General features: G+C 52.2%; 1 protein-coding gene across 2 annotated transcripts; it reads left to right on the plus strand.

The window, feature by feature from the left end:
* The first annotated feature begins 3,027 nt into the window (after positions 1 to 3,027).
* Positions 3,028 to 10,388, plus strand: Fhl3 (four and a half LIM domains 3). 2 transcript variants are annotated; one of them, XM_036178922.1, is made up of 6 exons: positions 3,028 to 3,218; positions 7,492 to 7,668; positions 7,767 to 7,941; positions 9,053 to 9,222; positions 9,308 to 9,518; positions 9,604 to 10,388. In XM_036178922.1, exons 2-6 carry the CDS (start codon positions 7,513 to 7,515, stop codon positions 9,756 to 9,758), a joined length of 867 nt encoding a protein of 288 aa, XP_036034815.1. In that variant the 5' UTR covers positions 3,028 to 3,218; positions 7,492 to 7,512; the 3' UTR covers positions 9,759 to 10,388. The 2 variants fall into 2 exon arrangements, with proteins under 2 accessions (XP_036034815.1, XP_036034816.1); XM_036178923.1 differs by lacking the exon at positions 3,028 to 3,218 and adding an exon at positions 5,877 to 6,025.
* The last annotated feature ends 3,836 nt before the right edge of the window (positions 10,389 to 14,224 follow it).

The following is a 14,224-nucleotide window of genomic DNA, read 5'->3' on the forward strand; positions in this document are numbered from 1 at the left end:
ACAGCACATAAAATGCTGGGAACTGAGCTTGGGTCTTCTGGAAGAGCAGTGTAGTAGCTGATTGACATGGATGAGCCCAGCTCAGTGTGGGCAGTGCCACCCCTGGACTAGTGGTATTAGGTGCTATAAAAAACCAATCTGAACTGGGTAGTAGTGGCACACGCCTTTAATCCCAGAACTTGGGAGGCAGAGCCAGGCAGATCTCTGTGAGTTGGAGGCCAGCCTGGTCTACAGAGCGCCATCCAGGACAGGCACCAAATACTACACAGAGAAATCCTGTCTCGAAAAAAAACAAAACAAATAAACAAAAAAACAAAAATAAAAACAAAAAAACAGGCTGAGCAAGTCATGAGAAACAGGCCAATAAGCAGCACATTCTCCATGGTTTCTGCTTCAGCTTTTCCCTCAAGTTTCCTACCCTGTTTGCGTTCTTGCCCTGACTTCCCTGGGTGATGCTGTAATGTGGAATTGTAAGCTGAAATAAACCCTTTTCTCCCCAACTTGCTTTTGGTCATGGTGTTGGAAAGCTAACAGCAAGCAATCTGAGCCACTAAGCCATCTTAGAGAACTGACTCCAGAGGGTTATCCTTTGACCTCCACGTAGCAATAGCACACACATGTGAGCCCACATAGGCAAACACATACACACACCACACACATATACGCACTATATGCATGTATATAGATAGGTATGTATATATGTTTATTGGATAATTACATGCATTCATACATTCATATGGTCTTGGCTCTTTTTTTTTTTTTTTTTTTTTTTTTTTTTTTGGTTTTTCGAGACAGGGTTTCTCTGTGTAGCTTTGCGCCTTTCCTGGAACTCGCTTTGGAGACCAGGCTGGCCTCGAACTCACAGAGATCTGCCTGGCTCTGCCTCCTGAGGGCTGGGATTAAAGGCGTGCGCCACCACTGCCTGGCGAGTCTTGGCTCTTGATAAAGCCCTTCAGTAGCACTTCAAGCCACAAGGAAAAAACAAAGATCCTAAGATGAAGCACCTTTACTGTGCATTCAGAACTCTCCCTTTTCTGAAGGCTCCTGTCCTAGCTAGGGTTTCCATTGCTCTGAGGAAACACCATGACCAAAAGCACCTTGGGGAGGAAAGGGTTTATTTGACTTACACTTCCATCATAGTCCATCACTGAAGGAAGTCAGGACAGGAATTCAAACAAGGCAGTAACCTGGAGGCAGGAGCTGATGCAGAGGCCACAGAGGGTGCTGCTTACTGGCTTGCTCAGCCTGCTTTCTTATAGAACCCAGGACTACCAGCCCAGGGATAGCACCGCCCACAATGGGCTGGGTCCTCCCCCTTAAAATGTCCAAGCTAGCATGGTGGTGCAGGCCTTTAATCCCAGAGGCAGAGGCAGGTGGATCTCTGTGAGCTCGAGGTCAGCCTGGTCTATAAGCGAGTTCCAGGACACAGAAACCCTGTCTTGAAAAACTGAACCAAGAAGAAGATGAAGGAGAAGAAGAAAAGAAGGAAGGAAGGAAGGAAGGAAGGAAGGAAGGAAGGAAATGCCCTGCAGCTTTCCTACAGCCTGATCTTATGGAGGCATTTTCTCACCTGAGGTTCCCTCCTTTCAGATAACTCTAGCTTGGGTCAAGTTGACACTATTATTGCCCTCACCTCATCCCAGAACAGACCCCCTCTTGCTATTTACTCCAACCAGGAATAGTGCTTGCTGCCCCCCTCCAGAGGAAGGGCCCACCCTCAGACTGTCCACTCACCCAGTGGACTCCTGATAACAGGTGCTTAGCAGGGAAGCGGCAGGGGGATCCAAACTAAGCAGCGTGTGTCATCCACTCATCAGTTATTTATTGCCTGCCAAGCACTGGAGTAGATACCCAGAATACAGTAGTCAACAAAAATGACCCAACCTCTGCCCTCAATGCGCTTGCAATTTAAGAATCAACAACATAATAAGCAATCATGTAATTTTGAAAGGCAACCTGGAGCCTGTCTTAGGACCTAGGAACCAGACACATGCTACAGAAGGGGAGGGTCCTCACCAGCCTCAGAGGTGGGTGGGGCCGGGGTCTTAATCTCTGCAGGGCAAATTTGGCTGGACGCAGCCTTGGATGGGGAGCCTTTCTGGGCATCTGAATCACCATGGATACAAAGGTTATTTCCAGCTTTAGTTTGTTGTCCCTTGTTTTGCAAACAGCACAACAGAGCCTTCCCCCCACCCACCCCGCCCCACCTCTGCCCCCCAGATCTAGGCTATTTATTCCTAGTGACAAGCCTGAGGATCCCAGGGGGGCTGGCCTCAAGGACCTGGATGGGCCTTGTGTCCCTGGCAGGCTCTAGTCCTCCCTTCCCCGGCACAGGATAGAAGCTGGAGGGTCAGAAACTGCAGAAGTCCCCTCTCCTCTCCTTCACCACCCCTGCCTGTAGCAATAGAACTACTCACATTCTTCACACCCCTCCCAAGAAACCCAAAGCTCATGGGGCCAAGGATTGGGGTCTCCCTGAGCCTGAAAAGTCAAAACTATTCCTGGGGCATTGTAGAAACCTCAGTGCCAGGACACAGCTGAGAGTGGGGAAGTTGTTGCCTGGGCTTTCGCCAGTCGGTTATAGAATACAGCCCTTTGAAATTGAAGAGGATAAAGGCTCTTTCTCTTTAGCCCAAGTCTCTAGAAAATACCTTGATCTCCACTGGTAAGGCTATGCCAGCAGACTCAAACCACCCCCTCCCGCAGGCTGGATTAAGGCCTCCTTCACAAGCTAAGGTTTAAGTGTAACAGCTAAGGATGAGCTAGGAGGAGAAGATGAGGGAGGGGGTTTGGTCCCCAGATGGACCCTGGTCCTAGGAGTCCTGTACCCCTGGCCTGGGATCGCTTCCAGCAGTTCCCCTGGGTCCGAAGGGGCATGGGGGAGCGGGCCAGGCTGCAGGGGACGGGTAAGGCGGGGCGGAGAAGGTCGGAGCGCCAGGTTCAGCTGGGCCGGGCTCGCGGCAGGCAGGAGGGGGGCGGGGTCTGGCCCCCGCGGGCGGGTTGGGGGCCCGGGGGCGGGGTCCGGGCGGGGCGGGCCGGCGCACTTCCTCGGAGGCTTAGGACCGCGCGCCCACTCGCCCACACAGTCTGTCGCGGCAGGCTACCTCTCCGCGGCTCCCTCGGTCCGCTCGGCCTGGCCGGCAGGTAGGAGCCGCGGGGCGATCGGCTCCCGGCCCCACCCACGCCCGCGCGCACCCGGCTCCCGCGCCCGCTTCGAGGTGAGCGTCCCCCGCCCCGTCTTCCAGCTCTAGTGCCTGCGCTGCGCTCGGCCGGGGTCGCTGCCGGGGGCCCCTGCCACTGTCCCCTGCTGGGACACCCCCCAAGCACCCCGAGCTCCGGACCACGCGCGCAAGCACGGACCTCACGGCTCCGCGCCCCTGGACCGGGAAGGAACCGCCAGAGTTGCAGGGGGAGGGGACCAAGTTTGAACTAGAAAAGCTAGAGAGATCAAGAGGGTTGGAGAAACTGAGGCTCGCTCTTAGGAAGCCTGGTAGAACAGACAAGGACGCGCGCCCCAGGAGGCTACAGGAACCATTCAAACTGATGCAGGGAAAGGACCGACAAAGTTCTAGAGGCACTGCCAGGACCCGGGCTCGGTAGAGCATTTTAAGAAGCAACTGTATGACCCCAGGGAACTCATTGCTAGAGTCCTTCCCAGGCCCTTGGAGGGCCCTGAGGCTGAAGCTTGTTAGACTGGTGCTAAATCTGCCTCCCTGAGGCCTAAAGAGACTTTGAGAGTCTGAGACACTGAGAGACCAAGACTTGGCTGGAGAGGAATAGATATCCCCAGAGTGGGGGGTCCCACTGGGACACAGCTCCAGAGATACACCCAAACACAAAGACAGCAGCCCAAGGTTGCTGGGAAGTGCCAAGTGGAGGCTGGAGTTTACTCACTGACAGCAGCCTCAGGCCTGAAAAGGTAGAGGCAAAGCTTGGGGGAAATTGACTCTCAGCCAACCCATCCCCCAGGAGGCCGAGGACCTGAGGCTGTAAAGCTGAGGTTAAGAAAAAGCCCCATGTACACACAGCCACTAAGACAGCGCCAATTTATTTTTAAACTCAAATCTTGGACGCTCTGCTTCAGCCCTGGGGGACTCGGGGGTGAATGAAATGTTCCTCTCCTGCCCTCCCGAGCAGCTGCTGGAACTCCTCCCTACCCCCCTTTTCCCTAAACTGCATGACTTCCAGGCCCTGTGGGGAAGAGAGGTGGAGAGTTGGGGGGGGGGGGTTGTTTCTCTCCTTTAGTCTCTTGTCGAGGGGGAAGGGTCTGCTCTGATTCCAACTCACAGCTGCAGGGCCTGGCCAGGGTCCTCCTGGACTTGGAGTGGGGGTGCAAAGGGGTTGAGCAGTTGGCATGGGTAATTGGAAAGACTGCTGGTGTCTTCCAATGGCAGGGTTGGCAGCTGAGGAGGAGGAGAGCCAGCTCTAGTGAATCTCCTGTCCGGCTGTGTGTCCCTCGTGTACCCCCACCCCCACATCACCCTTAAAGGCTGATGCCCCTTCCACCATTAAAGCATTTCCAGGCAGAGTTACTCACTGGAGGATAAGACACTTCTGCTATCCTGAGCAGCCTTGGTCATGCCCCTAGCCTGCCCTTGGTGTCTTGTGCTGAGCTCTAAAGAGGAGATATATTCTGTCCTGCCTGCCTTTTGTGAGCTGTGATGTGGTGGTGGTGGTGGTACGTATATTTCGTGAATGACAAGGTGTCATACAAGTGTGTGCACCATCTAAGATCTTTAGGGTTTCTCTCCCCAGCTACTGTTGGCCCCAGTGGTCCCCTCAGCTAGAGCAGAGGCTCAGCCTTCACTGAGACTCTCTAAGTCACGTCCCAGGCCAACCCCTGCCTCAGGTCTTCCTGAGACCCACTGTCTGTCTCCAGTAGGAATAAGGGGCTTGTAGTAAAAATTACACCTGGCTACCATTTACCTGGGACTTACCATCTGCTAGATTCTTTACAGGGATTATCACATTTAAGTCTGACAGCAGTCCCGGAAGAGGGAGGTGATGTTATCTCATTTAACTAGATGGACTCAGGGCTTGAAAAGTATGTACCCAAGGTCACAGGATCCCAAGTCAGGTTTATATACTGAACACCATACAGAAAGGGGCTCTGCCACTCAGCTCCAGGAAGTTCACTGGTGTGTGTGTGTGTGTGTGTGTGTGTGTGTGTGTGTGTGTGTGTGTGTCTGTCTGTCTGTCTGTCTGTCTGTCTGGTGTAGAGATATGTGCATTGGTGGGGATAGCAGATGAGGGTCATCTGGGAGGTCCTCTGTCCCCTCTGAACCCTCCCTGCCACCAGTCAGAAGGAATAGAGACTGGCTCCCTGCTCATCCTTTAGTCCTCCAGCCTTGTGAGGGAACAGAGAGAGACTAAGGAGGAACAAGGATAGGGGGAGACAGGTGGGCCTTGGCGGTGACCTTCACTTTGTCCGCATTAGAACCATAGATTAAGGGATTGGGGGATTCTGGGAAGGAAGCAGAAGGCACACCCATACCCTATTTGGGGTGCCTCATCTCAGCATGGTGACTGGCTCTGAGGGGGTGGATCCAGGGCTAGCCTGGGCCTGGGAAGGTAGCTGCTGGCCAAACCCGGAAGGAAGGAAAGGACCTAGGGCACTCCCCAGTGAGCACATGGCCACAGGCCACCTGTATGGCCGTCCGATGTCCAGTGGCTAGCAGCCCAGGCAATCCTCAGATGCTGGGCCAGAGGAAACTGAATGACAGGGAGAAGCGTGAGGAGGAGGGGGCTCCCTCTACCCTGAGGACTCTCCACTCTGTAGACTCCAGCTTTGGTGGCCTTGTGTCTTGCTTTGGGTGTGAACCCGGGTGTGCTCCCACTCTGTGGAAGGGGAAGTTCAAACCCATAAGCCCCAAAGAGGCAGGCCCTCCAGGTTTGAGACATCTGATGCTGCCTGAAGTCTGTACTCTAAGGCAGACCAAGGTGTTCTGTGAGAATTTCCTGCTGTGCTTGCTGAGAAAGGCTTTTCCTTCATCTTAAGCCAGTGCGGCTACGGAGAAGGGGGTTGGTAAGTTCCTTTGTACACCCCTTTAGCTTCCCCCAGTCTCCTTTGCAGTGATGACACCAGCCCCTTCCTGTGGGTCCTAGGGGATCTTCTTCACTACCCAGCCCTTTGAGAGCATGCTTCGCAGTGGAGGAGGGTGGAGCTGGGGAACTCTGACTTTGGGGCCAGGAGACTGGCATGGGCCAGCAGAAAAGACAGGGAACCCCACTTCCCTGCCCCCCCATTCTTCTTGCTCCTGTTCCAGAGGCAGCTGTGTGGGTGACCTCATCCCACAAACATGCTTTGTTCCTGAGAAAATGGAAAGTGTCTGAGGTTTGGTGGGGGGCTGGGTGTCTGCAGCAACAGCTCTCTGGGCTCCCCTTCTCTTACTCTCCACCAAGAAGGAGCCTGAAGGGGCTCCAGGGGCTCCTCTTCTCTCACCTTTTGCGTCTCTGGCCTTACACCCTGGGGAGTCAGGGAAGGTAGGCAGAGGCTGTCTGTCCAGATGCAGAGCAAGGACATATGACCCTGGGTCTTTGCAGAGCCACCAGTAGAGAGACCTGGTGGAGGTGGCAGGGGGCACATAGTCCTCTCTCTGTCTCCACTTCTCTGCTGCCCCCCAGGCATGCCGGATTTCCCCTTTTTCCTCCCTCTAGCTGGCAAAAAGCTGACATCTGGCCCTCTGCGCTGCCACAGCTGCAGCAGATGTTGTTGCAGCCAAGACTGCCCAGGCTGGTGTGACAGGGACTCAGCAGAGGTGGTAGGGGATGAGGCCGAGGGTCCAGCTGGGAAGTCTGACCACGTCCAGCTTGCAGGATTTCCTTCCTGCCTGAACCTAGTCTGAGCTCCCGAGTGCTTGCTTGGCTGATTCTCCTGGGAGGGGAGGCCCAACTTCTCACACCGCCATTCATCCGTCAAGCATCTCTCTAGCATTCCACTGTTTCCTGCATCAGTGGGGAGTTGTGTGGGGCGGGGGAGCACACAGAACAGCCCATTCTACCCATAGCTTCCCAGATCAGAACTCTAGATAAATGTCCCTTTAGCTAAACTCCTATGGTCCCATCCCAGGAGACGGAAGGTGAGAGTTCTGTCTATATACAGTAGGGTTGGTGGCCCCCTGTCCTGGCCTTTGGCACCCTAGGGACAGTACAGAGCGTGGAAGCAAACCTCAGGCTGGGGCAGGAAATGAGTCACTGACCCAGGAAAAGCCCCCTCCCCCCAGATCAGCCAGGGCCTAGATAAGAAAACAACTTCTGCTTCCTGATTTTTTCCTGACCCCTTCCTATCCTCACAGTTAAATATAGAAATAAACATCTAAGATTCAAGCATACACTGAAACTGAGACTCGTGGGTTCCCTGAGCAGGCCTATTCCCACCTGTGATCTGGTACTTTGTATGCCGCCTCTCTTTTTTGAATGCAAAGAGCTCTTGTCCAGGGCCATGCTAGAACCCTTCTAGGTGAACTCTGCCCCATCTTGCGTTCCAAACAGGGCTTACTCAGCATCACCACCATGAGCGAGGCATTTGACTGTGCAAAATGCAGTGAGTCCTTGTACGGCCGCAAATACATCCAGACAGACAGCGGCCCCTACTGCGTTCCCTGCTATGATAACACCTTCGCCAATACCTGTGCCGAGTGCCAGCAGCTCATCGGGCATGATTCAAGGGTAAGATCCGGACCAGACAGGGGTGGGGTGAGAGTAAGTGCAGACTGGTGGGAGGGGCCAAGGACAAATCCACCAAGCCCCTGCTTTGTCTCCCAAAGGAACTGTTCTACGAGGATCGCCACTTCCATGAGGGCTGCTTCCGGTGCTGCCGCTGCCAACGCTCCCTGGCTGATGAGCCATTCACCTGCCAGGACAGTGAGCTGCTCTGTAATGAGTGTTACTGCACAGCCTTCTCTTCACAGTGCTCAGCCTGTGGGGAGACTGTCATGCCTGGTATGTCCTGGGGCCTCATCCTGGGTTCCAGAATGCCATCTGAGTAGGGTCTTTGTGTCTGCCCGGCTCATACTCCCATGAGGTTTGGTGTGGGTAGAGGTCTAGACACACTACATGTTCCTGGAACATATATGGATCTATTGTACATGTATGCTCTCGAGAGCTTAATGCACACAGGGATTGTCGCACCCAGCTCTACACATAGAAGCTTGGTGGGTACCAAAACTGACAAGCTGGAGGCTTAGTGTGTATTAGACCAATAGGCCTAGTGAACACCTAAGGACTTACCATGTTCATAGCAGCTGACATACTTGACACACACACAGGCCTTAGCTTGTGTGAAGACCTGCATGTTTGGTACATGTGAGAGCTAAAGATATACTGAGATCCTCAGGGTTGCTGCATTGAAGTTTTGTGTGCAGAGATCAATTTTAGGCTTAAAATGTAGGTTGTCCTGAATGCCTAATAGGTATGTGAGGACTTAGCATGTGTGGAGAGTGATATACCTAGAAGATGCAAAGGCTTAGCATGTACTGAGCCTGTCGTTCTTAGGGCATTAGGCTTTGTATAGGCAGAGTTGCTGGTTAATGGAATCTTGCCTGAATGTTAAACTGGTATTTCTGGACAGGGAGTGGTGGCACACGCCTTTCATCTCAGCACTTGGGAGGCAGAGGCAGGTGGATCTCTGAGTTCGAGGCTAGCCTGGTCTACAGAGCGAGATCCAGGACAGTCAGAGCTACACAGAGAAACCCTGTCTGGAAAACAAGACAAGACAAAACAAAAAACCCTGATATTTCTGATATATAATGACTTATTTAGCATACACTGAAACAACCTGTATTTTACACAGAGGCTTGATGTATGTTAAGATAGTCCTGGGTGAGGCTTGGAAGGTTTACTATATATACGCAGCATGTGCTGAACTGTCATGTCCAGTTTGTGGGGAGAGGTTGGCATATGTAATGTGTATGGCAGGAGTCTTACTTCATGTGTATGGATACAACTCTATTGGATTATAGAAGCAGTGGGAACAGCTTGGGGAGTAGAATTGACAGAGCGGCCCTCAGGAACTTGGGACAAAGACTCTAAATGAGATTCCTGTTTCCCACAGGGTCCCGGAAGCTGGAGTATGGAGGCCAGACATGGCATGAACATTGCTTTCTGTGCAGTGGGTGTGAGCAGCCTCTAGGTTCCCGCTCCTTCGTGCCCGACAAGGGCGCTCACTACTGCGTGCCTTGCTATGAGAACAAGTTTGCTCCTCGGTGTGCCCGCTGCAGCAAGGTGGGGGCTGGGCCTCTGAATTTAGGGTAAGACCTGTTGTGGGTGGGAATACTCACTCCCCTGCTGATGGGTGATGCCCCCACAGACGCTGACTCAGGGTGGAGTAACATATCGAGATCAACCCTGGCATCGAGAATGCCTGGTCTGCACGGGGTGCCAGACACCCCTTGCAGGACAGCAGTTCACATCTCGGGATGATGATCCCTACTGTGTGGCCTGTTTCGGGGAACTCTTTGCACCCAAGTGCAGCAGCTGCAAGCGCCCCATCACAGGTGGGAGCAGTGGCGAGGCTGTAGGTAAGAGCGTGGCTGTGATACTGGGTGACGATGAGGGGCAGCAGTGCCACCAGATCTGCAAAGCTAACCTCCACCTTTCCTCCAGGACTCGGTGGAGGCAAGTATGTGTCCTTTGAAGACCGACATTGGCACCACAGTTGCTTCTCCTGTGCACGCTGCTCCACCTCCCTGGTGGGCCAAGGCTTCGTACCAGACGGAGACCAAGTTCTGTGCCAGGGCTGCAGCCAAGCAGGGCCCTGAGCCAAGGCTCCTGACTCTTCTCCCCTGTCCCAAACTAAGGGTTCGAGACTATGGCTCCTTTTCTGAACCACTTCTGGGACCCAGCCCCTCCTTAGAATGGGTCTCCACCTGCCCCTGTGCAGTGTGGGGCCTCCGAATTCAGTCTCCCACTTCCAACATACCCAACTGGTACTCTGACCCAGTCCCCCAAACCTGGTCTCTTGTGGAACACCCATGACTTAAACTCTCTCTCCAAGTCTGGACTGCAGAAATGGGTCCTCCCCTCTGTACTTTTTTGGGTTCCCAGATCTAGCTCCTTCCCCAGATCAAGGCTTTAGACACCCCAAACTCCCAAACCTGGACCTAGGCCTCCTTAAATCTAGACTTCTTGGGTAGATTTTTAGGTTTCCTATGGGTGCCTGAGAAGTCCTCAGAGATAGATTGTACCCCAGTTTGACCTCATCCCCATCCCACCGCATCTCTGGGCTGAAACTGTCTGGATAACAGATTAGGGGCTCCCTGGTTAGAGGGTCATAAGGTACAGGGTGCCGTCCAGCCTATGAGTACCATTTTATTTTAGCTCCATGTTGCCCAGAGGTAGGAAGGAGGGGTGGCTCACCCCACTTCCAGAATCTGCAATAAAACAGTGTGAGGGAGCACAGGCCCCGTGTATTTGTCAGGAGGGTGAAAGAAGGTTCCTTGGCTGAGTCAGGCTTTTGTAAACCTCCTAGTGGGCGGGCCGTGGGGTGGGGATTCTCACCCCAGGAAGAGGATCCCCTTTGGCAGCCACACTAGTTTGGCCAGCCTTCCCACTGCTGGTGGAGGGCTTTTTCCCCTGGGAGGGAGAGAGGGAGGGATTGGGAGAAGCGCCAAACAGAGCCGGATGGCAGTGGGTTTCTTGGTCTGGTACACATCTCCCCCCACCCCAACAACCCTGCCCCAACTCGACATACAAGCACGCAGTTCTGATCCCCAGTTGGGCCCAGACCCTCAGCCCCCTTCCCCCTCTACCCAAGGATTAGTGGGGGCGGCTCAGGATCTGCTCACGGCCGCACGTTTTTTTGCCAAAAAAGGCAAGGATGCAGCTGCACGCGCCGGGGAACATCTGGATCCGATTCCCAGCATGAATGGGTCATGGCCCCGCCTCTCGTGATTCACTGGCGGAGGCGGGAGTGAGCCTGAGGGGCTGTCCCCCGAAGTGGGGCGATGGGGTGGAGCACTCTCCTGCTGGATGCCCAAGTCTGGGGTTGGTCCCTGGCCGCCGTCTCCGCGGTCGGACTGTGGCGGCAGGTACGCGCCCCGGTGGCTACCGCGGCCTCTGGAGGCGGAGGGCGGGGCGGAGGGGGCTGCCAAGAGGAAACAGTGAGAGTGTAGTATCTCAAGAAATACTCCCTAACCCTGGGCTGCCCTTACTGCGGTTTCTCAGAGGTGCAGACTCCCGGGTCATCTGCCTGAAGTCGCGAAGAAGACAGTCACTTGAAGATCAAGATTAATGCTTTATACTGGCAGCGGTTGGGCTTTACTGGGTGAGGAGGTTCTCAGTGTATAGCCCAGGCTGATTCTGCCCCAGCTATCAGAGAGGTAGGATGGCAAGCGTGAGCCAACCACAGTAGCTGGCTTTTTTTTTTTTTTTTTTTTTGCGACAAGAGTTTCTCTGTGCCGCTCTGTAGACCAGTGCCCGGTTTGTAGTTGGCCTTTTTATTATGTTTTGTAATTTTTAAAAATTTGCTTGCGTGGCACAGTGTAGAGGCCAGAGGACAACTAACGTATGGGAGTCAGTTCTCTCCTCCATTGGGGCCTAGTTGATGGAACTTAAGACTCAGGTGGCTTGAAGGCCAGCACCTTTCAGGGGAGCCATATTGGCAGCCCAACATTTTCAACAAACTTTTATGAATGCCCAACGTACGTGCTTATAACAGTTGTTGTATTTTTTTTCCGTTATCTGTCCTACAAATCACTGTCTTACACACTTGCCTTCTCAGCTTCCTGCACTCCCAATTCTTGCTACAAGTTCAATAAACACTTGATGAGGCAAAGCAGGCTAAGCTCAGAAAACAGCTGGGAAAAGGCCCAGCGGCCTCAAAACATAGGCTGGTTTGGGGAAGCACAAGTAATTCATTATGGAGGGAGTGCCAAGCTACTAAAATGGCAGGCCGAGCTGGGGTGGTCAAAAGTCAGGTGCCAACTTAAACAGACCTCACCCTGCTGGTGAGCAGCCCCGGGAAATGTTGAAGCAGGGGCATTCAAGGGTCAGTGTGAGAAAGATCATTCTGGCTGTGTCTGAATAATGGATTAGCGGGGTAAAATGAGCAGGCTGCTCAGAACACCGGTGCTGTGGGCCAGGAGCTATCATGAGATGTGTAAACTGGTTTGGAAGCAGTGTGCAGAGTGTGGGCATTAGCATTTAAGGGAGCCTTCAGACCTGAGGCAGAGTGAGGGAGAATGGCGTGACGTAGGAAGAGAGTCAGCTGTGAACGGTTTCATTTATCTCAGTGTGGACACTTTTCAGAGTCAACACCTCAAGCTTAATTTATTTTTGAAACTAACATGGTAACTACCTGCTTGGCACATGCCTATGATCCCAGTACTTGGGTGGTAGAGGCAAGAAAAATGAAGAGAGATGCTGTACCTTGAGTATAAATAAAGAAAATTTTCAAGGGATTGTTTTTTTTTTTTTAAATGATAAAGCATCTTTTTTTATAAAGCATAAGGCCCTAGGTTCCACAGGAATACACGTATGTATGTATACACAGAAGTCAGAACAGCATCGGGTGTCCTCTTTCTCTACCTGTTCCTTTGAGGCAGTGTCTCTCCCTTAATCTAGAGTTAGGTTTTCTTAGGTAACCTAGAATCTAGCAAGCCCCAGTCATCCTCCTGTTTTTGCTGTTTTTGGAGCTGTGGTTACAGGACTGTGCTGGGATGCCCTGATTAAGTGGGTAATAGGAACTCCAGTCGTTTGTATTTTGGTTTTTTGAGACAAGGTTTCTCTGTGGAGCTCTGAATGTCCTGGAACTAGCTCTGTAGACCAGGCTAGCCTTGAACTCAGAGATCTACCTGCCTCTGCGAGCTGGTTTATTTACTTTTATTTCACCTGTATAGGTGCTTTGCCTGCAAATACACATGTACACAACATGCATGCAGTTCTCATAGAAGCCAAAAGAGGGCATCCTCTGGAACTGGAGTCTTACAGTTATTAGCTGCCATAAGGGCACTGGAAATAGAACGAGGGTCCTCTAGAAGAGAAACCAATACTCTTAAGTGCTGATCAATCTCTCCAGCCCCCCAGATATTTTTAAACAGGAGATTGACGTTATAATTTAGATACCATCCACTTTAAGCGCTACAGCTCATTTCAATTTCAGCAAAGTTGGTAGAGTTGTACAACTATTGCTGCCCCCAAAAGGATTCCTTCTGTTCATTCTAAGTCACTTCTTATCCCAAGCAACCACTCTCTCATCTTCCCTTAGTCTCCACGGATTTGCCAATCCCAACATTTCATCTGAGCACTCTTTCTGTTTTTTTGTTGTTTTGTTTTGTTTCCGGTTTTCCAAGACAGGGTTTCTCTGTGTAGCCCTGGCTGTCCTGGAACTGGCTCTGTAGTCCAGGATGGCTGGGATCTGCCTGGTGATTGTTTATTATTTTGAAATACACTCTCACCACATAGTGCAGGCTGCCTCAGTCTCCTAAGTGCTAGGATTACAGATGTGAGCCACTCTGCATGGCTCCAACCCTCTTCCTAGTGCATGCTAGACAAGCTCTTTATACTAACTCACATCTTAAGTCTTGATCTGTTTGTTTGCGTTTGTTTCCTGAGACCTGGTCTCTATGTAGCCCTGACTGTCCTGGAACTCACTCTGTAGACCAGGCTGGCATAGAACTCACAGAGATCTGCCTGTTTCTGCCTCCAGAGTGTTGTTAATCTTTTTGGCTTATTCCTCTTCCTCCTGCTTTTAAGAAAGGTAGCCTAGATCTCATTTCTAAGCTGTGGCCAGGTGTTGTGGCTCATACCTGTAATCCCAACACATGAAGGTAGAGGCAGAAGAATTAAGGACTGCTGAATAGCAAGCAATCCCTTGCTTGACTAGACCACATTTCACTTAAAGAATCCCCTGCTGATAAACAAAGGCTGTTTCCACATTAGAGTTTCGTTGAGAACAAAACCGCTGCCATTCTCACTATACTGACAGACAATAAAGTCCAGACAAGGGGAAAACGTCACCAGAGGTCACACCCTGAAAGCTAAAAATTCCAGTTCCTCTTTCCTTTCTATATCCTTCAACTTCTCGGTCCATACCAGTGTGTCCTTGCCGGCTAGGCTGACCACAGCAAGCTCCAAACAGCCAGTTGCCTCTCACCCTCAGGGATTTTTTATTTACTTATTTTTCGGTTTTTCGAGACAGGGTTCCTCTGTGTAGTTTTGGTTCCTGTCCTGGATCTCGCTCTGTAGACCAGGCTTGCCTCGAACTCACAGAGATCCACCTGGCTCT

The sequence above is a fragment of the Onychomys torridus genome, chromosome 2 (assembly GCF_903995425.1).
Source record: "Onychomys torridus chromosome 2, mOncTor1.1, whole genome shotgun sequence".
Classification (NCBI taxonomy): domain Eukaryota; kingdom Metazoa; phylum Chordata; class Mammalia; order Rodentia; family Cricetidae; genus Onychomys; species Onychomys torridus.